General features: G+C 48.1%; 2 protein-coding genes across 3 annotated transcripts; both read right to left on the bottom strand.

Moving 5' to 3' along the window:
• Positions 1-7,229: 7,229 nt before the first annotated feature.
• On the bottom strand, positions 7,230-16,035 carry oma1 (OMA1 zinc metallopeptidase). 2 transcript variants are annotated; one of them, XM_028962686.1, is made up of 8 exons: positions 15,642-16,035; positions 13,952-14,180; positions 13,467-13,640; positions 13,267-13,374; positions 10,659-10,787; positions 10,505-10,579; positions 10,026-10,175; positions 7,230-8,809 (listed from the first exon to the last, which is right to left on the bottom strand). In XM_028962686.1, the coding sequence occupies exons 1-8, from the start codon at positions 15,890-15,892 to the stop codon at positions 8,543-8,545; spliced, it is 1,383 nt and encodes a 460-aa protein (XP_028818519.1). In that variant the 5' UTR covers positions 15,893-16,035; the 3' UTR covers positions 7,230-8,542. The 2 variants fall into 2 exon arrangements, with proteins under 2 accessions (XP_028818519.1, XP_028818520.1); XM_028962687.1 differs by lacking the exon at positions 10,026-10,175.
• Positions 16,036-16,153: 118 nt separating this feature from the next.
• mysm1 (Myb-like, SWIRM and MPN domains 1) lies at positions 16,154-22,463 on the bottom strand. Its single transcript, XM_028962685.1, has 20 exons — positions 22,371-22,463; positions 22,205-22,280; positions 22,071-22,141; positions 21,849-21,914; positions 21,549-21,621; positions 21,335-21,433; positions 20,870-21,251; positions 20,477-20,687; positions 19,660-19,790; positions 19,474-19,577; positions 19,309-19,386; positions 19,139-19,221; positions 19,009-19,060; positions 18,875-18,925; positions 18,705-18,779; positions 18,437-18,625; positions 18,023-18,155; positions 17,826-17,931; positions 16,859-16,916; positions 16,154-16,786 (listed from the first exon to the last, which is right to left on the bottom strand). Exons 1-20 carry the CDS (start codon positions 22,436-22,438, stop codon positions 16,511-16,513), a joined length of 2,382 nt encoding a protein of 793 aa, XP_028818518.1. The 5' UTR covers positions 22,439-22,463; the 3' UTR covers positions 16,154-16,510.
• Positions 22,464-22,601: the final 138 nt, after the last annotated feature.

Genomic DNA, 22,601 nt, shown 5'->3' with positions numbered 1-22,601 from the left:
ACAAACGTTTAATCGTCCAGACAAGTGTCCAGGATAAGGAGGAGATGTGGTCACCCTAACTTACCGCCGCTGTGCTAACTCTACACAACTTACTTATGCAAATTATTAAACATTAAATATTGCAAACGACCCAAGAGGCGTCAGATTTTGAAACGCTGCTCTAATTGAACAAACTGATTAACAGCTCTGATGGGGCCGACGGGCAAGTACACACGTACGGAATTTGAGACGCATATTCGGAGTGACAATTAAACACGTTGCATTTTAAATGTTACAAGATCACGAAAATTTCAACGGATAAATATATAACACACTTAAATTATTATTTATTTTCCAAAACCACAGGGAGCAGCGTTCTTGGATGCTTCCAGAAGACCTGGCCCCTCCTCATCCCCGCACCCCTCCTCTGCTGACGCTCCAGCGCTGACCCCGGGTACGTCGGGGTCACTGACCCCAGCGCTCGCCTGCTGCTCTGTAATGAAAAACAATTGTCCTGCTATGATGGGGCCTGGAGAGGCCATCAGCAGGGATCGATGGAGGGCAGAGGGAATACATTAACTCCACCAGGGCCCTCCGTTTACTGGCCAGAGCAATTTGGGGGAGGGGTTAAACAAGATCAAATAAGGTCAGGAGGAGGAAGAGTGGAGTGGGAGGAGCTTACTGACGTGAAATTAGATTAAGGAGAACCGTGGTGAATAAGGGATGAATTCCATGATGTTTTACTCCATGATGATACAGTCTCCCGATAATCAATAATACAGCTGGATCCATTGTGTGTGTGTGTCAGGAGTGATGGAGTGACCTCGAGACTGCTGACGAGGGAACATCTTTCACATCACACACTCTCCACTGCCAGCGTTTAAACCAAGGCCAAGATCTGAGTCAGCTTCTTCCTGGCTTCTCGCTCTCTCACACACGCATACACCCCCCCCCACACACACACACACACACTAGAACTCTCAACACATACATATTTATGTTGGTTATAATGATCGGTTGTAGAACTGAAACTCCGCCCCCTCTGAGCATGTGACCAAGGGAAAGTCTGGAATCTGGTGAGAACCCCCACAATTATCATCACCAACCAACACTCTTCCCTGTTTATCATCTTTATCATTCCCACCAGCCGTCCCACGCGACGTTCCCTAGAGCCACGGACTCTGAGTGTGTGTGTGTTTTAGGATTGTTTTGTTCCCATATGGGACAACATTCCCATATGTGAGGAAAAAGAAATGATATTTGATTACGGAACCACCAGCAGCAGGCGTGAGGAGAAGGATCCCAGCATTGATAAGAGACTGATCTTCATGTACAACCCTTGTCACTCATTCAGTCACTTTTAATGTCAGGTGTTTTGTGCACTAAAAAAACACCAAGCAAGTCTAATCCTGACCATCAACTGTACATGACGATGAGTCGGATGTCCTGGGTAGAATAAACACGATTTATGGTATATAAAAGACAAAAAAATAGGCTAGTGTATGACACACCTCACCATGTACACACACACACACACACACACACACTCATAGTCCTACTTCAGCTGCAGTGTGGTGAGAGGGTCTGTACAGCCAGCGGCATGCAGCTCCACTCACGCACTGTCCTTCACACACTCAAGCCCACCATGCACACCAGTAACCATGGCAACAGAGGCAACAGGCACCAGCAGGTGCCGACTGTGTATTAATTTATTAGATGATGCATCACCTCAAACAGCACGGACACCCCACTTACACCCCGCCCGGAGCAGTCGACGCAGAGCTCCACCCTCCCTTCAATTAGAGCGACTGGCCCTCCATCCAGAAGTTGCTCCGCCTTAAATACCTAAACTGCATCAGCAGAGCTTAGATTTATTAGAATGATGCGTAATTAACAGTTTTGCAGCCTTCTTTTAAAATCCTTTCTCATTTTGCTTTTAATCTGCTTGTCTCGCTATTTTGTACAAAGCCAGATTGATTAATTTTGCCAATGCAGCTCCATTAATAATAAAAATATCAATAATAATGAACATCATCCCCACACATGTAAATAACGCCCCTAAGTACAGTTTATTGTAATTGTCACATGACGCTGGCAGGCTGCTCCCTCCTGCGTCTTTACTGGTGTGAAGCTGGTGACCAGTTGGCCCAGTTCTGCTGGCAGCAGTGGTAATTAGAGGCTCTGGGATTTCTGGGTCCTTGGCAGCAGGGGGTCAGCCGGCGCCTTGTCCTGCCGATTAATGAGCGCTGCCTAACGACCGAATTAATACCCGGAATAAACGCAGAGAGCGACGTTCTGCTCAGTCATCAATCAGACCAACTGGAAGATGACATTTTGCCTGTATGCCACAGACAGAATTTTAAATCAATGATGCGGCAAAGCCACCCCCACCCCCCCGTACTCTAACCCTGCGCCAGGACTCAAAAGCACATCCTGTCAAAAGGTTAATACACAAAGCACATGTTCACAACTCCCAGAATGCAGTGGGCTCATACATTATCCAGTCTTCATGTTTGTCCCCGAGTTCAGGAAACAAAAACAGCAAGTTGTTATTGAGCCCCGAACCGCAGCACCAGGGACGATGATCATAATTCAATACAGAGACGGCGGCGGACTGGTGATTTAGAGAGGCAGATAAAATCCATACAGGCCAAAACACAGAAAAACTGCATTCATTCATTTATCCTCAACTCAGACAAGACCAGGATACAGATACGTATTCTACCGTCTGTACGTTTTACCACGACCAGGCCACGGATACGTTTTACTCTACTGTCTGTACGTTTTACCAGGACCAGGCCACGGATACGTTTTATTCTACCGTCTGTACGTTTTACCGGGACCAGGCCACGGATACGTTTTATTCTATCGTCTGTACGTTTTACCGGGACCAGGCAACAGATACGTTTTATTCTACCGTCTGTACGTTTTACCAGGACCAGGCCACAGATACGTTTTATTCTACCGTCTGTACGTTTTACCAGGACCAGGCCACGGATACGTTTTACTCTACCGTCTGTACGTTTTACCAGGACCAGGCCACAGATACGTTTTATTCTACCGTCTGTACGTTTTACCAGGACCAGGCCACGGATACGTTTTATTCTACCGTCTGTACGTTTTACCAGGACCAGGCCATGGATACGTTTTATTCTACCGTCTGTACGTTTTACCACGACCAGGCCACGGATACGTTTTACTCTACCGTCTGTACGTTTTACCACGGATACGTTTTATTCTACTGTCTGTACGTTTTACCAGGACCAGGCCACGGATACGTTTTATTCTACCGTCTGTACGTTTTACCAGGACCAGGCCACAGATACGTTTTATTCTACCGTCTGTACGTTTTACCAGGACCAGGCCACAGATACGTTTTATTCTACCGTCTGTACGTTTTACCAGGACCAGGCCACAGATACGTTTTATTCTACCGTCTGTACGTTTTACTAGGACCAGGCCACGGATACGTTTTATTCTACCGTCTGTACGTTTTACCAGGACCAGGCCACGGATACGTTTTACTCTACCATCTGTACGTTTTACCAGGACCAGGCCACAGATACGTTTTATTCTACCGTCTGTACGTTTTACCAGGACCAGGCCACAGATACGTTTTATTCTACCGTCTGTACGTTTTACTAGGACCAGGCCACGGATACGTTTTATTCTACCGTCTGTACGTTTTACCAGGACCAGGCCACGGATACGTTTTACTCTACCATCTGTACGTTTTACCAGGACCAGGCCACGGATACGTTTTATTCTACCGTCTGTACGTTTTACCAGGACCAGGCCACAGATACGTTTTATTCTACCGTCTGTACGTTTTACCAGGACCAGGCCACGGATACGTTTTACTCTACCATCTGTACGTTTTACCAGGACCAGGCCACGGATACGTTTTATTCTACCGTCTGTACGTTTTACCAGGACCAGGCCACGGATACGTTTTACTCTACCATCTGTACGTTTTACCAGGACCAGGCCACGGATACGTTTTACTCTACCATCTGTACGTTTTACCAGGACCAGGCCACGGATACGTTTTACTCTACCGTCTGTACGTTTTACCAGGACCTGGCCACGGATACGTTTTATTCTACCGTCTGTACGTTTTACCAGGACCAGGCCACAGATACGTTTTATTCTACCGTCTGTACGTTTTACCAGGACCAGGCCACGGATACGTTTTACTCTACCGTCTGTACGTTTTACCAGGACCAGGCCACGGATACGTTTTACTCTACCGTCTGTACGTTTTACCAGGACCAGGCCACGGATACGTTTTACTCTACCGTCTGTACGTTTTACCACGACCAGGCCACGGATACGTTTTATTCTACCGTCTGTACGTTTTACCAGGACCAGGCCACGGATACGTTTTACTGTACCGTCTGTACGTTTTACCACGGATACGTTTTATTCTACCGTCTGTACGTTTTACCAGGACCAGGCCACGGATACGTTTTACTCTGCCGTCTGTACGTTTTACCAGGACCAGGCCACGGATACGTTTTATTCTACCGTCTGTACGTTTTACCACGACCAGGCCACGGATACGTTTTACTCTGCCGTCTGTACGTTTTACCACGACCAGGCCACAGATACGTTTTAATCTACCGTCTGTACGTTTTACCAGGACCAGGCCACAGATACGTTTTATTCTACCGTCTGTACGTTTTACCACGACCAGGCCACAGATACGTTTTACTCTACCGTCTGTACGTTTTACCAGGACCAGGCCACGGATACGTTTTACTCTACCGTCTGTACGTTTTACCAGGACCAGGCCACAGATACGTTTTATTCTACCGTCTGTACGTTTTACCACGACCAGGCCACAGATACGTTTTACTCTATCGTTTGTACTTTTTACCAGGACCAGGCCACAGATACGTTTTATTCTACCGTCTGTACGTTTTACCAGGACCAGGCCACGGATACGTTTTACTCTGCCGTCTGTACGTTTTACCACGACCAGGCCACAGATACGTTTTAATCTACCGTCTGTACGTTTTACCAGGACCAGGCCACAGATACGTTTTATTCTACCGTCTGTACGTTTTACCACGACCAGGCCACAGATACGTTTTACTCTATCGTTTGTACTTTTACCAGGACCAGGCCACAGATACGTTTTAATCTACCGTCTGTATGTTTTACCAGGACCAGGCCACGGATACGTTTCACTCTACCGTCTGTACGTTTTACCAGGACAAGGCCACAGATACGTTTTATTCTACCGTCTGTACGTTTTACCAGGACCAGGCCACAGATACGTTTTACTCTACCGTCTGTACGTTTTACCAGGACCAGGCCACAGATACGTTTTAATCTACCGTCTGTACGTTTTACCAGGACCAGGCCACAGATACGTTTTATTCTACCGTCTGTACGTTTTACCACGACCAGGCCACAGATACGTTTTACTCTATCGTTTGTACTTTTTACCAGGACCAGGCCACAGATACGTTTTATTCTACCGTCTGTACGTTTTACCAGGACCAGGCCACGGATACGTTTTACTCTACCGTCTGTACGTTTTACTAGGACCAGGCCACGGATACGTTTTATTCTACCGTCTGTACGTTTTACCAGGACCAGGCCACAGATACGTTTTACTCTATCGTTTGTACTTTTTACCAGGACCAGGCCACAGATACGTTTTACTCTACCGTCTGTACGTTTTACTAGGACCAGGCCACGGATACGTTTTATTCTACCGTCTGTACGTTTTACTACGACCAGGCCACAGATACGTTTTACTCTACCGTCTGTACGTTTTACCAGGACCAGGCCACGGATACGTTTTATTCTACCGTTTGTACCTTTTACCAGGACCAGGCCACAGATACATTTTATTGTACCGGCTGTACCTTTTACCCGGACCAGGCCACGTATACGTTTTATTCTACCGTTTGTACCTTTTACCAGGACCAGGTCACGGATACGTTTTATTCTACCGTCTGTACGTTTTACCAGGACCAGGCCACAGATACGTTTTACTCTACCGTCTGTACGTTTTACCAGGACCAGGCCACAGATACGTTTTATTCTACCGTTTGTACCTTTTACCAGGACCAGGTCACGGATACGTTTTATTCTACCGTCTGTACGTTTTACCAGGTCCAGGCCATGGATACATTTTATTTTTTCATGAGTACTATTCTCTTTTCCACACTTAATATGCATGATAAATGATTCATATTTTATTACTCGTACAGACTGTATGTACAGACAGATCTCCCTGAAAAGATGAACAATAGATGTGTGTATCCCTGTATAAACACACCTAATTTATCCTGTGTGGAAACTGGAGGGTCTGTGAGAACATTACGTGTAAAACAGACAGACAAGTAGAAAATACTGGATTTCAATGATCAACTGTGTTTAGAAAACTGTGGGACTCATTCAATTATGTTCAATTACTTATGCAGTGTCACATTTCAGTGAAAATCCGGTTACTCGCCCACTTTTATCCCTAGGTAATAAAAATTATTCTTTATGAAATGATGGCCCACCTCTTTATGTGTATCGAGGGCCCACCTCTTACGGCGACCAGGGGTCATGGACTTATTTCAACCGCAGGATGTGGGTCAGAGCTGCCAGGTATCCCAGCTACAATCCCCGTTATACCATACCATCTCGGCCCAGCAGAGATCCTCAGACCAGATACCAACACACACATATACACACACCCACAGTGGCTGATAATTGCCTCAGGTGAACAGGGAACAGGAAGTGAGGAACGTGACGATGAAGGAACACCCTGATGAGTTGTGAAAATGTTCTCCTGCTCTGTCCAGGCTTGAATGTTGTATCAGAAACATCACATTCTGATGTTTTGGTGGAGGTGTGTGAACAGAAACATCTTCATGAACATGCAGACGGGTTTTTAGAACAGAGGAGCATGGACATATGGTGTGTAGGAAGGGCTTGTCAAATTTTACTTGCAGGAGGGTCAGAGGTCAAAGCTGCATTGTGTGCCAGTCAACACACCAGGAGGTGCCTGAAAGACCCCAATCCACATTCTAAGAAAGAAAAGTGAAATGATTGTCACTTCACACGGTGACGCAACGAAATGAGTCCTCTGCTTTTCTCCAATCACAAAGCAAATCTATGACCTGAACTTAATTGAATCAACACATGGCTGACAGTAATCTCAAAATACTGCACAAAATAAAAAAAGTGCCATAATCATAGACAATCGTGAAAGAAAAGAAGCAAAAAAGAGCAGACCAAAATAATTAAAATAGGATTAAAGAAAATAGGATTAAAGAAAAAAACTAAAAGATTTATTCAGAAAATAAATTATGCAAAACAAAGGAAAACAGTCAGATAACAATGTTTTATTCTATCATCAGAATTTCACCTGAGTTTACCAGGACCAGGCTACAAATAATACCCAGAGACACTGCACTGCACATTTTATTCAAAATATTTGGACGTTATAAAAACGACCTGTAAGTATCTATGGCCTTTCATTCCGGTAAGACCCGCCAGACCTGTGCAGTCCAAAAACTGGGCTTTTTCACACAAGTTGGGTTCTAGTGCACAGTGTAGAATAGCAGGAACAGCCCTTCAGGATCCTGAGAACAGATAAGTGTCCTGAGAAAATTGTTCTGGTTCGGAGGGTCCTTCAAACGTGTCCTTTTCCTGGACTCAATCTGGTCTGCCTGTCCCATAATTCAGGGGACTGAATGTGTGTGAATGGATGAATGTGAATGTGTGTGTTTATAGCTGGACTCTAGGGGGGCAGAAGGCACAAGTGAGGGATGAAAGGCGAGAAGCTCATCACACGGATCACAGCCTCAGCGCTGATCTGACATCAGCCGTCACCTCACGGTTGGGGTCGTCGTCGTCTCTGGGACTTTCAGACTTATTCTTCCTGTACAGACTATGGGTTTTTAAAAATATATTTATTTTCATTAATAAATTCACTTGAGTCCTATACATCCTCATCTCAGTCCATCTGGAGGAGCATCTTCACCTTGCTGGAACAGAGCAGCTTTTGATGAAAGTCGACGAAAATGGCATTTGCTACATAAGGCCATCATGCTAATCGGACTATTAACGCAAATCATCATGAAAAGTGTGGGTGACACCGCAGTGACAGGTCACATCACATTATGGGGAGGACGAAGAGGTCTACAGGAGAGAGGTGGCCAGTCTGGTGTCATGGTGTGAGGACAACAACCTCATCCTCAACATGAGGTCTCATCAGCCGCTGGGACCTTGAAGTTGAGTTACCATGCAACCGAGTGTGAGCCAATGTAAAATGGGCCCATCGGGTTCAGATATTCTTAAAATAAGGAGCCAATTTAAAAGAATGTGTGTATATATATATATACACACACAAGCACTTGTACTTCTTTATACATTCATGTGTCAATCAGATGTCATTGTCTTTTTCACAATGTCTTCCGATCACTTTCATGACCATTCCAGGTTTTTAATGATATATGAACCCTTAAAATTGACACACACACACACACACACATCCTAACCCTAATGGTCAGACAGAAAGTGAGAGGGTGAAATGATGTAATTCTCTAAAAGTTCACTTGCTGGTCAGAGGTTGGGGGAGGGCCGGTGAGGGACCCATAACCACACCCAGTGGCACTGGTGGCCCCGGGGCCGGAGGGGTCTGCTGGAGAGCAGGTAAAGGGACGGTGATGAGTCCAGCTTGCCCCGCCTTCTTCTCCTTCTCTGCACGCTGCTGCTCTCTCGCCTCCTCCACCAGGTGGCGCATGGCCTCGGAGAACACGGCCCGCGGGTCGGCCTCCGGCAGGGTGGGGCACATGCAGTTGGCCCTCAGCTCCAGAGCCTGGGAAAGACAAAGAGAACAAGTGACCCCCGACCTCTGACCTCCATCAGGACACGTGGAAGCTCTGAGACACCCGGAGCTCTGACAGAATTCCACCCGATTCAGTCTACGATGAACTTCCGCCGCGTCTACAGTCCGACAAGCCGCCATGATGGAAGATGAGGCCATTAGACCGTTCACACGGTGCTTTAATAAATCTGCTTTCATCAGAGCGTTAATCAAAACACCAAACACACAGACAGGAAGCTTCCTGTTCGAGGACATTCAGGTTCTATAGCTGATTAACTTGCCTTAAAACACACACACATGCAGGGGTGCTGTGGCCACTTGTGCTTTTGCTCTTTCGTGCCTTTGAGCAAAACTATTAACTTCAATGTGACACCCACATGCCCCCACCCACCAAGGTGCCTGCTGTAAATAAATAAAGAAAATAAAAAAGTGAGGATGAACAGAGCAGACTGAGTCCTAAACACACACACACACACACACGCAAACACACTCCGTAAGCACAGGCTTCTACACCATCTGTCTGCTCTGTGCCGGACGCTCTGGAGCAGCAGCACGTGGTCAGCAGTCCTGTCCAGAACCAGGAGTTCAAACACGAGGTTAAATGAGCCCTGGTGTGAGACTCACACACACACACACACACACACACACGCAATGACGGACATTTTGGAACATGGCCTCATTCCCCACGAACGTGGGGCACAAATGCAGAACAGAAATAAAAGAAATCAAACTGAATTTAGATCTAAAGACTGAATTGGGAAAAGTCCAACAGAATGTTTGTGGATGGAATGTTCCGCTCTCGTTCCCCTGTCTGAACGGAACTGCGTGTAAACAAACAGCGCCGCGGCGGATCCATTGCGTCGCCGTCCCCTTCCCGCTTTCATCCGTCTTCGGCGATGGCGGTGAAAAAAGGCCGCATTCATTATTTACACGGCTGTTTCCTTAATGAGGGGGGATTAGCTCAGGGCCGAGCGGAGTGGGCGTGGCCAAGGAGCCCAGCCAACCAACATCCAGCTTGGCTCATTTAAAATAAATAAATAAATAAATAAATAGAAATCCCGTTCCTTTACATCTTTTGTTGACATTAAAATGAATGCGAGAGAGGTCTTTCTACTAACGCCATGGGTCTTAGAACCTCCTGACGTAAGGAGGAGCGAGTTATGCTGGTTCGTATGGAGCGTACGCACGTGGCGTGGAGGTTCCGTACCTGCGGAACCAGGCGGTCGAGCTGCTTGGCTCGGTTCTGGTGAGACGGGTGTGAAGAGCGCCACTCGGGCAGTGGCGGTTCTCCGTGCAGCTCCTCCACCAGCTCCAGCTGCTGCCAGAAGACGGGCGCGGCACGAACATCAGCACACGCCTACAAACGCAGAAGATGTACATTTACCCAGCACGCCTGCAGTCCAAGTCAGGCCAGGCGCTTCCACCATGACTCATGGGTTCTCCGCATCTCCCGAGCCGTTGTCTTGGTAACGGACTCACGTCCTTCACTGGGTTGCACGGGACGACGCGTCCCGGACCGCCAGCCCCGTCGCTACAGTGGGGGCCAAGAGAGCAGCTGACCGCCCCCCTCAATTAAAGATATTCCGAAACGGCCCGCCGCGTTCCACACAATGTGGGGGAGAACGTGTCACAGCGCTGCCACCTAGTGTCTGGCTATTATTATTATCATGAGTGCAGAGGAGTTACCTTGGCAGCCAGCTGCAGCCCCACCTGGTCCGCCTCGGCCTCCAACCTTCTGCTGAAGGGACGCTCGAACATGAACTGGGCGAGGGGAAGACATGAGGAGAAGACGTCACCAGGGTCCACACTTCCTGTCCTGCAGGAGAGTCGGAAGTCCCACCTGCATCAGCTTCCCCTGCAGCCACTGGCCCAATGCAGCCACACTGTCCCGGGGACACAGCGCCCACACAGCCGTCAGCAGGATCAGGGACAGGAAGTCCAGGACATGGGACAAGCTGGCCTGCTCCGCCTGACAGAGAGGAAATCAAACGAATCTCATTCAGCCGAATTTAAACACTCTAATATGAATTATGATTATAAAGAGAAGACAGCAGCATCTAATAAACTCCACCCAACATCCTGCTGCAGCATCTAATAAGCTACACCCAACATCCTGCTGCAGCATCTAATAAACTCCACCCAACATCCTGCTGCAGCATCTAATAAACTCCACCCAACATCCTGCTGCAGCATCTAATAAACTCCACCCAACATCCTGCTGCAGCATCATATAATAAACTCCACCCAACATCCTGCTATAGCATCATCTCATAAACTCCACCCAACATCCTGCTGCAGCATCTAATAAACTCCACCCAACATCCTGCTGCAGCATCTAATTAACTCCACCCAACATCCTGCTGCAGCATCTAATAAACTCCACCCAACATCCTGCTGCAGCATCTAATAAACTCCACCCAACATCCTGCTCCAGCATCATCTAATAAACTCCACCCAACATCCTGCTGCAGCATCTAATAAACTCCACCCAACATCCTGCTGCAGCATCTAATAAACTCCACCCAACATTCTGCTGCAGCATCTAATAAACTCCACCCAACATCCTGCTGCAGCATCTAATAAACTCCACCCAACATTCTGCTGCAGCATCTAATAAACTCCACCCAACATTCTGCTGCAGCATCTTATAAACTCCACCCAACATCCTGCTGCAGCATCTAATAAGCTCCACCCAACATCCTGCTGCAGCATCTAATAAGCTCCACCCAACATCCTGCTGCAGCATCTAATAAGCTCCATCCAACATCCTGCTGCAGCAGCATCTAATAAACTCCACCCAACATCCTGCTGCAGCATCTAATAAACTCCACCCAACATCCTGCTGCAGCATCTAATAAACTCCACCCAACATCCTGCTGCAGCATCTAATAAACTCCACCCAACATCCTGCTGCAGCATCTAATAAACTCCACCCAACATCCTGCTGCAGCATCTAATAAACTCCACCCAACATCCTGCTGCAGCATCATATAATAAACTCCACCCAACATCCTGCTATAGCATCATCTAATAAACTCCACCCAACATCCTGCTGCAGCATCATCTAATAAACTCCACCCAACATCCTGCTGCAGCATCATCTAATAAACTCCACCCAACATCCTGCTGCAGCATCATCTAATAAACTCCACCCAACATCCTGCTGCAGCATCTAATAAACTCCACCCAACATTCTGCTGCAGCATCATCTAATAAACTCCACCCAACATCCTGCTGCAGCATCATCTAATAAACTCCACCCAACATTCTGCTGCAGCATCATCTAATAAACTCCACCCAACATCCTGCTATAGCATCATCTAATAAACTCCACCCAACATCCTGCTGCAGCATCATCTAATAAACTCCACCCAACATCCTGCTGCAGCATCATCTAATAAACTCCACCCAACATCCTGCTGCAGCATCATCTAATAAACTCCACCCAACTTCCTGCTATAGCATCATCTAATAAGCTCCACCCAACATCCTGCTGCAGCATCATCTAATAAACTCCACCCAACATCCTGCGGGATGCAGGTGAGAAGTTCCTCAACTTCACTAGTCTGAATAAGTTAGAATCAGGAAGAAGGCTCTGATCTTCACACTGCTTGCCTGATGGAGGTGACGGTGCCACCACAGTGAGGCACTGGTTGCATTAGGGCAAACTGAGAAACAAATGAAATTCAGTTCCATCGGCTCCTCCACCCTCCACAAATGATTAAAGACGCACTTTGGAACATCTGTTAAATAAAAGGAGCTTCTACTTCTTCTTCAGCCCCATCTGGATGTGCTCCACGTCACCCCGAGTTCAAAATAAAGAAGTGAAGAGCGAAATTAAGGGAACTGACTGATGCAACGAGGCTGAAATGAAAGGGGCTGACTGGGCATCTGCTGACAGGGGACATGAAGATGAAAGTGGAAGTGAACGTGTCGGGTGCGAGGCTTCAGCCTGTCCCGCCAAAATTGGTTTTGATGGAAAACTCTTTTCCCACCAGGCCGACTGTGACCCGTCACGTGACCCTCACGGTGAAACCTCCAGACTTCATCAGACTTCATCTGGCAAAATGCAGCAGGTTACAGCGCCCCCTACAGGCTCCACTTCAACCATCACACCGAGCACGTGAGTGCTGACAAACCAGCAGAAGGTGTCTGGATGCCTTCGCCCACCTGCTCCATTTCAGTTCTACATTTAAAGCATAGAAAATATCCCACGTGAAAAAAAAACGAAAGAATAAAATGCAGGCAAGATGAATCCGTCCATGGAAGTTCTGACTGAGTACAGAACGAGTTCTATCTACATACAGGAAAGCCAGACTGGAAAAAATGGAAGATCTCTACCGGTTCCTCGTTCTAAAGAAGAGAAAGGAGTCCCACCTCAGTCAGCTCTCAACCTGAGCTCCTGCCTGTTCTGCAGGGATATTTGTGGGACCAGTGTCGGTTCTCACCGCATGTCCAATCAGGCTGTGGGCCATCTCATGTCCAAGAATGAAGGTCAGTTGATGGATGTCTGCCACCACGTCCAGCAAACCAGTGAAGACAAACACTTTCCCGTCCTGTCAAACACACACAGACACACGTGTAACCTGGGAAACCATCACATTGGCTTCTGGGGTTCTGGACCGAGTGCGTTGTTGGTAGGACTCACAGGCATGATAAAGGCATTTTGAACAGGAAGATCAACCACATGGACATTCCAGGTGATTGATGACATCTCGGTGACGTCCTGGTTCCTCTGGGCCAGATGGGTGATCAGCTGTTCCACGACCTGGTGCCGGGGATCTTTCTGAGGAAGTATGGAGTCCTTGAACTCCTCCAGGTACTGAGAGAGACAGCAAGGCGTGAACATGAAGAGAAGTTCTACAGACTGCTGGTGGAAAGGAACTAGGAACTTGGCTCAAGAACATTAAAATACATTTATTTCATTTATTTGCTTGTTATCTATTCATCTATTTATTAATTTCTTTATCTAGTATTCATAGATATGGTGTTCTGACTTTTTAAATATTCTAAAAGTATTCTTTGTTTTTTGTTTTTTTAATTATTAAAAAGTTCCTGTGCTTGTTGTTTCTTCCCCTGTAGTATCGAGTATCCAGTCTGAGATTTCAGTATCGTGACAGGAACCGAACTGACCATGTCCGACTGGAGCTGGGACAGCTCCATGAAGCTCTCCCTGCTGAACACCATGACCCGGGTGCGGCCGGTTACCGGCGACTCGTCCAGGTGGGTGAGCAGGAACGCTGCCATGACAGCGGACAGCACGGCGCCCCCTGCCAGCAGGTGCCAGCGGCGTCGCCACGCGGCCTCACGAAACTGCTGCCGTTTGTTGGGAGGAAGAGCCGCCCACCACTTCCTGATGCTCCTGCAGGCCGCAGCAGAAATGTCACACAGGGCAAAACGTCATTAAGCTGTTATTTTACTAAAGGTTCTGGCACTTTAAAAATACAGCTATCTCGGGTTGGATATTCGACAGACATTCAGATATTTTCATGAAAAGCACAGTCCTCCACAAAGACCTTTAACTTTCAATAGCTTCCAATAGACCTTTTGAGGGGTGGGGCCAATTCAACGTGGAACTGTGGTGCTGGATGGAACTAGTCAGACATACTGACTAGTGGTAGTAGTGGTAATAGCCTAGTGGGTAACACACTCGCCTATGAACCAGAAGACCCAAGTTCAAATCTCACTTACTACCATCGTGTCCCTGAGCAAGACACTTAACCCTGAGTGTCATCAGGGTGGACTGTGCCTGTAACTACTGATTGTAAGTCGTCTGGACTAGGCCGTCTGGTAAATGCCGTAAATGAAAACGTTGACGCAGTGGTGACCTAGCGGATAAAGAAGCGGCCGGTTCAAATACCCGAAACACCATGGTGCCACTGAGCAAAGCGCCGTCCCCACACACTGCTCCCCAGGCACCTGTCATGGCTGCCCACTGCCCACTAAGGGTGATGGGTTTCACCCAATTTTTTCCATCATACTTTTTTTTTTTTATTTGTTAATATTTCAAAGACATTTTCAAAGTTATTTCCCTCAATAATCTTCCACACGAAGTGACCCTGTGACTTCAGTCAACTGAATTGTTATACGTCCTGACATTAAAAGCGGGGCTTGCCCAACACTTTATGGAGCAGAATTCGGTTGTAGCCCCCATCACATTGCCACCACTGGTTCTTGAATATTAAAAAATGTCGTTTGAAATATTAATACAGAATTGAGGGTGCAGATCTGGCCCCACCCCTCAAAAAAGGGGGAGTTACAGGAAGTTAAAAGTCAAGTACACGGAGAGTAAAATCTTCAGAACTTTGGGGAGGCTGATGTGAACAGAGTGAAAAACACATGGAGCTTTAGAAGTCTGGGAAAGCTAAAGAGAGCTCTAAGCCAAGATTTAAAAGCCAAGGTTAAAAGAGCAAATTTAATGTGAGGCTGGTGGCTGGCTCCATAAGGTTCCCGGGGGACATAGAGGAGGGCGTTGCCGTTAGATCTCAAGGATCTAGGGGTCGGCTGGAGATGAATAAGATATGTTATGTAGGGTGGGGCCTGTCCATTTAGGGCCTTAAAACCATTAATAAAAATTTAAACTGAATTCTAGAACAATCTGGCAACCAGTGCGGCGAAGCCATCAGCAAGCGCACTGCAGCGTTCTGGACCAGCTGAAGCAGAGATAATAGTGAGAAATACAGAGGAAAAAAAAGGAGCAAAAGCATCATTAAAATGTAAAACGGGTTTAACTTTGGCTAGAAACTCGACTTCAGAGTTTATGTGCTTGTCCATCCAGGAACGTCTGTCGAGCGTCCAGCCTGAAACGAACTTGGGCCGCTACCTGCCCAGGATGATGGCCACCAGCTTCTGAGCCGGCTTCAGCACCAGGAACACGAGCGGGGCTGGGAGGGCCCGGAGCCGCCGGGAGGTGTGGAACCCGAGCTGAGGGACGAAGGACGCCGCCCCGGCGGCCCGGTGACGCGTCACGTCGGCTGAGGCCGGGCGGGGGAGCTGAGCGCGGCGCTCCAGGTGCCGGAGTCCGGTCCTGCTGAAGGACAGCAGCGTGTTTCTGGACAGGAGGACGCAGAGCATCTCCACGGATCTTTTTTTTTTTTTTTAATTAAGTTGACAACGTTGCCCTTCAACGACATTCGGCCGCCATTCAAGTTCTTTTATCGGACTTCTATGCGGAACTGAAACGGCCGCGTCCACGCACGGTGCGTCGCCAGAATCGGTCCGGGAGGAACCGAGCGAGGCGACAAAAGGTTCCGTCAACACAACAGTTTTGTTTTCAGTTACTTTATTCAAAATTGTGCCAAACTGCACCTTTAAAAGAACGGAAATCACACGACATTTGGCGAATGTTTAATATCTTTTCGTATTACAATATTTTATACATGAACAAAATCAAGAAGAAAAAGCAGACAGTTCAAGTTAATACGTAACAGTTATGTTAATAAAACACATATACTTTCCTCTAACATTAAAAGGTACCACCTTGTAATTACATCATAACTACAAATCAATGAACTGCTTTAGTCTTTCTATGGAACCGAAAACACACACATTGGACCTGTAAATGGTTTTTAACACTGATTAAATTGAGGGAATATAATCCTACAAAATTCTGGTAAATGATCAGATATTACCCTTAGTTATGAGTTTAGAACCTTACATACAAGATATAAATAATAGAGAAGTGAAAGTTGTTCAAAATAAAGAAGCAGATCCTGTTGTAGATGTTGATGATGACGCCTCGGTGCTCCCTGTGAGGTCACTTTGTTCAGTTTGAACTTCCTGGCCGTGTGACGCCTCGTCACTGTTGATCGGCTGAGGGGGCGAGGGTTCGTCCATAAAAAGAGAGGAGACCTCGCTGTCCGGTGCGGGGCCAAACTTGGTTATGAGCAGATGCTCAATCTGAAGCAGGAAGCCGCTCACCTCCACCTCGGGAAGCAGCTGGAGAAAGTCCCTCAGTGACGTCAGCAGCTAGAGGAGACGAAGAAATGCTCAGTGTCTCCTGATTAACATCATGAATGAAGTCAATTCATTACATCTTACCTTCTCTAAACAGGTGAGGGTGGAATCTCTGCGGAACAGACGCTCCATCGGGACACTCCTGAAAACAGCAGTTTTTTTTTCCAGATTAATCCCTTCCTCTGTATTGATCATCAGACAGAATGATGTAAAATGTTCAGGTGATTCTAAACCAGGATGCAGATGCCCAGATTTCCAGAGTCCTTTAGAAATTTCACATGTTGTGCATCTAATGTAGATTTCAGCAAACACCTGAATGTCTCCGAAATAAACTGATATCGACCAACAGGATATCGGAAATAGGGATGTGCGATATGGCATGAAATTCAGCCATTGACTATAGACCGTATTTGAAAGAGTAACATAAATCCATAGGCACTGCAGCAATAGGTTGTAAAATAAAGTTCTCACACATTTCAAAGTAGCAGTGAACATTGGATATTTATTGTGCAAATAATTTGAACATCTCTCCCATAAAGGTCTTGACCTCAGTAAAGATAGCAGTTGCTCGAACTCCCAACCTAGAACTCCCCACTTTCACAAAGTCGTGTATGTCCATAAACTTACACACGCTTGGTTGGTTATTCAATAAAACAGCTGCTCTTTTAAGTGTAAGCAACATTTCAAAATAAAACCTAACCCTCCCCCCTTATTTACACATATAATTTGACCCAAGCTGAAAGGCACAATATTATATCATTCTGTCTTTCCATTTGGAACTTTTATTTTGAAACATCGCATACCATCAAAAGCACACTAAGCAATTTAAATCGGAAGAGCAGCTCTATTTTAATAAATGAGAAAATACAGGAGCCGCTGCTAACATCACTCAGGTCAGATTATTGGTGTTGCACCACTCTTTTTAACATGCTGCACCTCCATGTGCTCTGGGTTCTCATCCATTTTCCTAAAATAATGCATTGTGCTGCAAGTAGGCGTGGTTTTGCGCATGAGAGGCTGAGGATGGATGCAATATCAGATGTGAACTCACCCGTGAGACTGTCGGTACTTGTGCACCACCCATCCAGCTCTTCTCATCACCGCCTCCCAGTCGGGCACTTCTCCTGACACCTGCACCTCGAACCTGTACGGCACCTCTGCAAGACACGCCCCCACCATCAACATTCCACGCTCCACCCCTAACAAATATGAAACCGCGCCCCACGGGACCTGCTGAATGGGACATACTCTGGGCTCCCGAAGGTCCTTCTTCTTCACTCACCACCAGGCAGGTGGTCTGGGACACCGCTGAGCTGTTGGAGGGATTATACGGACTGATGATCATTCCGACAAACGGCGCTCCGCCGCGGGAGAAGTAGCTCTGCAACAGCAAAGGAACCTGGGTAAGAGTCAAGTCCACCCCATGCACCAAGACTTCTTCTTCCACACCTATAAAAGGCATGAATAGGGCCCTGGGATGTCAGCAATGTGGAAAACGTCCACATTGGCGAAGAGGCTGTCAGTGCCGAATCCAGGTCTCCCCAATGTTTGTTTATGCTGATTTCAAATGTGAAGCAATTTTATTTTACAAATGGAAGAATGTGTAACATTGTTAAATAGTACTTTGTTGAAGAGTGTTTAAATCTGATTGCTTCCTCTGACCTGGTACTTGGCCTGAGTGTCCATGTCACGCACAGACGGGTTGGGGTCAAATGTTGGATGGGAGTGGTACCATCCCACCACACTGTGACCTCTGACCCCGAGCAGCTCAGATGCCTGGGTCTGTGAAACTGGGTCCATCTCACACTGCAGTCCGGTGCTAAGGCTGTTACACGGTTCCGCAGCCCGTACCTGCGAGCACACACACGCGGCGTCAGCTGATCCCGGTAAGCAGGCGGCAGGCGTGTGTTCCTCCAGTCACGCGTCTCACCTTCAGGACCTTCTGCTCTTCGTCGTACGCCCCGCCCAGCAGACCAATCACTTCACCCATGGACACATGAGCATGCTGGGCAGCAGGAAGAACGCGCAGTTACAGAACAGCGGACAGGGAGCGAGGTGATGTTCCCAAACAATTCCACGAAACACACAGAAACAACATACCAGATCCATGACAACCAGAGCCCCGGCACATATCACCACCTGGAACGGTTCCTGCAGAAAAGAAATAAATAAATAAGAAGAATTTCTCACGTGAGCACATCCACGTGTTCCTCAGTGAGATGTTCTCTCTGGACCTGCTTTTGTTCTCCAAACGTCTGACACGGGACGAGCAGGAAGGGATCCGAGCTGCAGCAGTGGGGAGACAGGGGGGTTTATTCCTCAGTCCAGAGCGCCGGACACGAGGCACGAAGCACAAACTCTCACCCTCTCTGTCGCGGCAGCTTCCCCGGGCGGGGCAGCTTCCTCTGCTCCGCCCTCCTCAGCGCCAGCTCCTCCGCGCTCAGGTGCTGTAGGAAGGAAGGACGGGAACGTTGCAGGTTAACAGACAGGAGCTGACTGGCCCGGGGTCTGACCTGACCCATCATCTGCTTCACCTCGAACGTCTGGCCCTCCAGATCTTTCGCGTCGCACCAGTTCCCGTGAACGTCCCGCACGCGCCGCTTCCTGGTGCGCTGGAGAACAACGAGACGGAACCGTTACACCCCCATCCGGCCGCTAGAACAGACGCGGAAAACCCGTCGTCGGCCCGCCCTCCTTACCATGGACTGCAGGCGCTGGGCCAGCTGGTAGGACTCCAGCGCGTCCCGGGTCTCCTTCAGGCGCGAGCGTTCCACCGGCCGCGGCCTGTTGTACACGGCCTGATCTGAGGACAGGAGGAGAGCAGGTTCCTGATGGGCCGGATGAGAAGTGGGACGTGCCGCTGAGCAGGGGGGGGGGGACCTTACCGCAGCTGAAGTTGATGGCCCCGATGAGCTCCAGGTATGTGTGGATCCTGCCGATGCAGTTGACGTCGCCGCAGTTCTTCAAACCGGGCCGGACCGACGTCTTGTTCAGGTACCTGGGTCTGCCGTTCTCCCTGTGGGAGCAAATGCGAAATCAGCACATCAGGGGTGGGCGATATGACGATACGAGATCGAGAAGATGATCTAGGTGCTGACAATCTGCTACAGTAGAAGGACCGTAGTATCGATTTTTTTTTTTATAATGCCCCACTTATACAAACTTCGCTCAATCAACCTGACTGAACCGCAGCGCTGACCTACAGTTCTCTCTCCCCCACACTGTTCAGAGTGTAGCGGGAAGCGATGAGTTGGGCCATAAAAAAACGTATCAGTTATACGGAACTTTTAACAAACAATAAAGAACAGTCAGTCATTATTTGCAAAGCCTGCAGAGAAACGGTTTCCATGTCTGATGGCAACATCTTAAACAACCGTAGGAAACAAAGTCAGAAAGTAACTGATATGCGCTGCTAGACTAAAATACTTCTCCAGCACTGCCGTTTCGCATCTGTAGCTTTGTATTTTTTCCAAATTAGTGATATTTTGTTCTGAAGTAACATTACATATTTAATTTCGATTTAAAAAAAACATGTTGGCAAAACTGCAAAAAACTGATCGAAATCGGTAAATGCTGATTCTATTCAACAAAATGCTGTTATGTTCTTTAGAACTACATTTTTACAAAGCAACATAAAACCACACTAACTTTACCTGTAAGATATAATTTTTTTTTTTTTTTTTTAAAGAGGCGGAGTCTCACCACTGCTCCAGGATGTAGTTCCTGATTCGAAGGTATCTCTCAGGGGTCTTGGAGGGTCGGCCTTCAAAGAATTCTGGGATAGCCTGCTTCTCCTCCTCTGTGATGTTGTTCTTGTCAAGTGTCACTTCCTGCTCAGGAGCCTTGATCTCCTCTTCTTCCTCCTGGTCATCATCATTCTCCTCCTCTTGACCATCCTCTGGTTCAGTCTCATCTACAGAGAAGACACAGTAGAATTACTCATAATGCCTCAGACACTATACTCTGAATTTAAAGGCTGGATTTTGGAAAGAGACTTTAGATACAGTATTAGGGGACACTAAGACCGATATAAAAGCAAAAAAATCTTCATAATAATGGACCTTTAATGTGCAGAACCACATTCGTTCTAACAACCTGGTCCATCGGCGTTGTTATCCACAGAGAAGGGCGTGGCCTCCAGGTTCTCAGGCTCTTCTCCTGAACTGTGGGCGTCACTCAGGGCTTTGGTCCTGGACTCTATGCAGTCCTCATCGGGAACGTGGGCTTCTGGGGGGGACAGGGGTCCGGGGCTGCTTACTCCTCTAGGCTCCTGCTCCTCCACACACTCCTGATCATCGGTCTGAGAGCCCGGGTCATCAAGGTCGTCCGTGATGTCCACGTCCTCATCATCTGACAGTCGCTCTATCCGCACGGCGTTGGTCAGTGCTGCCATGCGGCGCTGCGCCGGTTGGGGGGCGACCGAGAGTCCAGGCAGCAGCTTGTAGGATGGAGCAGCAGCAGGGGGTTCGGATTTAGCCTGGGGTCAGGGGTTAAAGGTCTTTTGTAGGGAGAACGCAGGTGGTGCTGAGGAACTGTGGAAATTACAACCAGTGCTCCCACCTTGTTCCTGAAGTACTGCCTGGCGTAACTCTTCACCTGCAGAACGGTGCGGCTACCAATGAGCTTGGATATTTTCGTCCACCGGCGGCCAAACTGGGCCTAAAAGCAGAAAGTTCCTCAAACCAGAAGCAGCACAGCTTCAATGATGACAGATCGAAACAGCTGAGACACGAATAAAAAAATAAAAATAAAAAAAAAGAACCACCACATTTACCAAACCCTTCTCAAAAAGGTCCTTCTCTTCAGCTGCCCAGCGCGCCGGTGCTCCAGACGTCTTCACCGGGGACCTGACGGGAGAGGGATGCACTGATTTCCTGTTCGATCCGCTTGTATCGATTCAATACTTTAAACAGAAACTACACGCAATTGTCCTGCTGGGGGGCGGGGTTGGCGCTGGTGACGTCACGGGGTCACGTTGACGCGTGAGGAGCGGTATTTCTACCAGCAGGTTTACTTTCAGACACAAAAATATCGATCCAATAGCGGGGGACACACTTCATAAACAGAGGCTCACTTCTTCACTTTAGGTTTGCCGCTGGTCCACACACCCTTGGGTCCAGATTTGCCCGCGAGGTAGAATCTGGGCGCAGCTCAAGTCAAAGTCAACTTTACTGTCGCCTCACCACATGCAAGTACATGCATGGAGAACAACGCTGGAGAACATGCACATGCAACACAGCGATACAAGGCAGTAGCAGCAGAAGCGATATGTAGTGGGAGATCACAGCAAGGATACTGTTCCTCCAGCAGCATGTTCTCGATCACCTCCCTGTTCTCCGCGCTGATGGAGCCGTCCAGGGCCCAGGGCTGCGGGAGCGAGAACGTTACTCACCTCGGCTGCGAGCAGCGAACACGCGGAGAGCCACTTACCAACAAACTGCTGCCGTCCTTCCACGCCGACTGTAAATACCGGTCCCGGAGGAGGACCCCTTCTCCGGCTCCGTCACTGCAATCGTCACAAGCGGAACACGGTCAAACCAAACTACCGCGGGCGGCATTTAAACGCCCAGAAGCGGGAGACGAGCTGAACTCGCACCTGAAGGCGGCGCCGCCGCCGTCGCTCGGCTCTCCCTCCACATCCACATCCACCTCCTCCGCCGCCATGACGCTCCGCAGTAAACAGCGTGAAGAAGACGGGGAGCCGCCAGCCGGACGCCCGCAGCGCCACCTGCTGGCCGGAGGCCGAACCGCGCGGCCCGCCGCGCCCTCCTTCTGTACTCGGCAACTCTACTTTTCTTCCATCTGTCTGTACTGTGCTAAAGTGTTC

This window comes from Denticeps clupeoides, chromosome 19, assembly GCF_900700375.1.
Source record: "Denticeps clupeoides chromosome 19, fDenClu1.1, whole genome shotgun sequence".
Classification (NCBI taxonomy): Eukaryota; Metazoa; Chordata; class Actinopteri; order Clupeiformes; family Denticipitidae; genus Denticeps; species Denticeps clupeoides.
The sequence above is the reverse complement of the archived record's forward strand: the minus strand, read 5'-3'. Positions and strand labels throughout refer to the sequence as shown.

Excerpts from the sequence above, each read along its gene's own strand:
- oma1 (XM_028962686.1), bottom strand. The coding sequence starts at position 15,892 with ATGCTCTGCGTCCTCCTGTCCAGAAACACGCTGCTGTCCTTCAGCAGG. Across the intron at positions 14,181-15,641 it reads GTGGCCATCATCCTGGGCAG|GAGCATCAGGAAGTGGTGGG; the intron begins GTAGCGGCCCAA and ends TGCGGCCTGCAG. Across the intron at positions 10,788-13,266 it reads ACAGCCTGATTGGACATGCG|GCGGAGCAGGCCAGCTTGTC; the intron begins GTGAGAACCGAC and ends CCTCTCTGTCAG.
- mysm1 (XM_028962685.1), bottom strand. The coding sequence starts at position 22,438 with ATGGCGGCGGAGGAGGTGGATGTGGATGTGGAGGGAGAGCCGAGCGAC. Across the intron at positions 20,688-20,869 it reads TAACAACGCCGATGGACCAG|ATGAGACTGAACCAGAGGAT; the intron begins GTTGTTAGAACG and ends TCTTCTCTGTAG. Across the intron at positions 18,156-18,436 it reads ACACTCAGGCCAAGTACCAG|AGCTACTTCTCCCGCGGCGG; the intron begins GTCAGAGGAAGC and ends TTGCTGTTGCAG.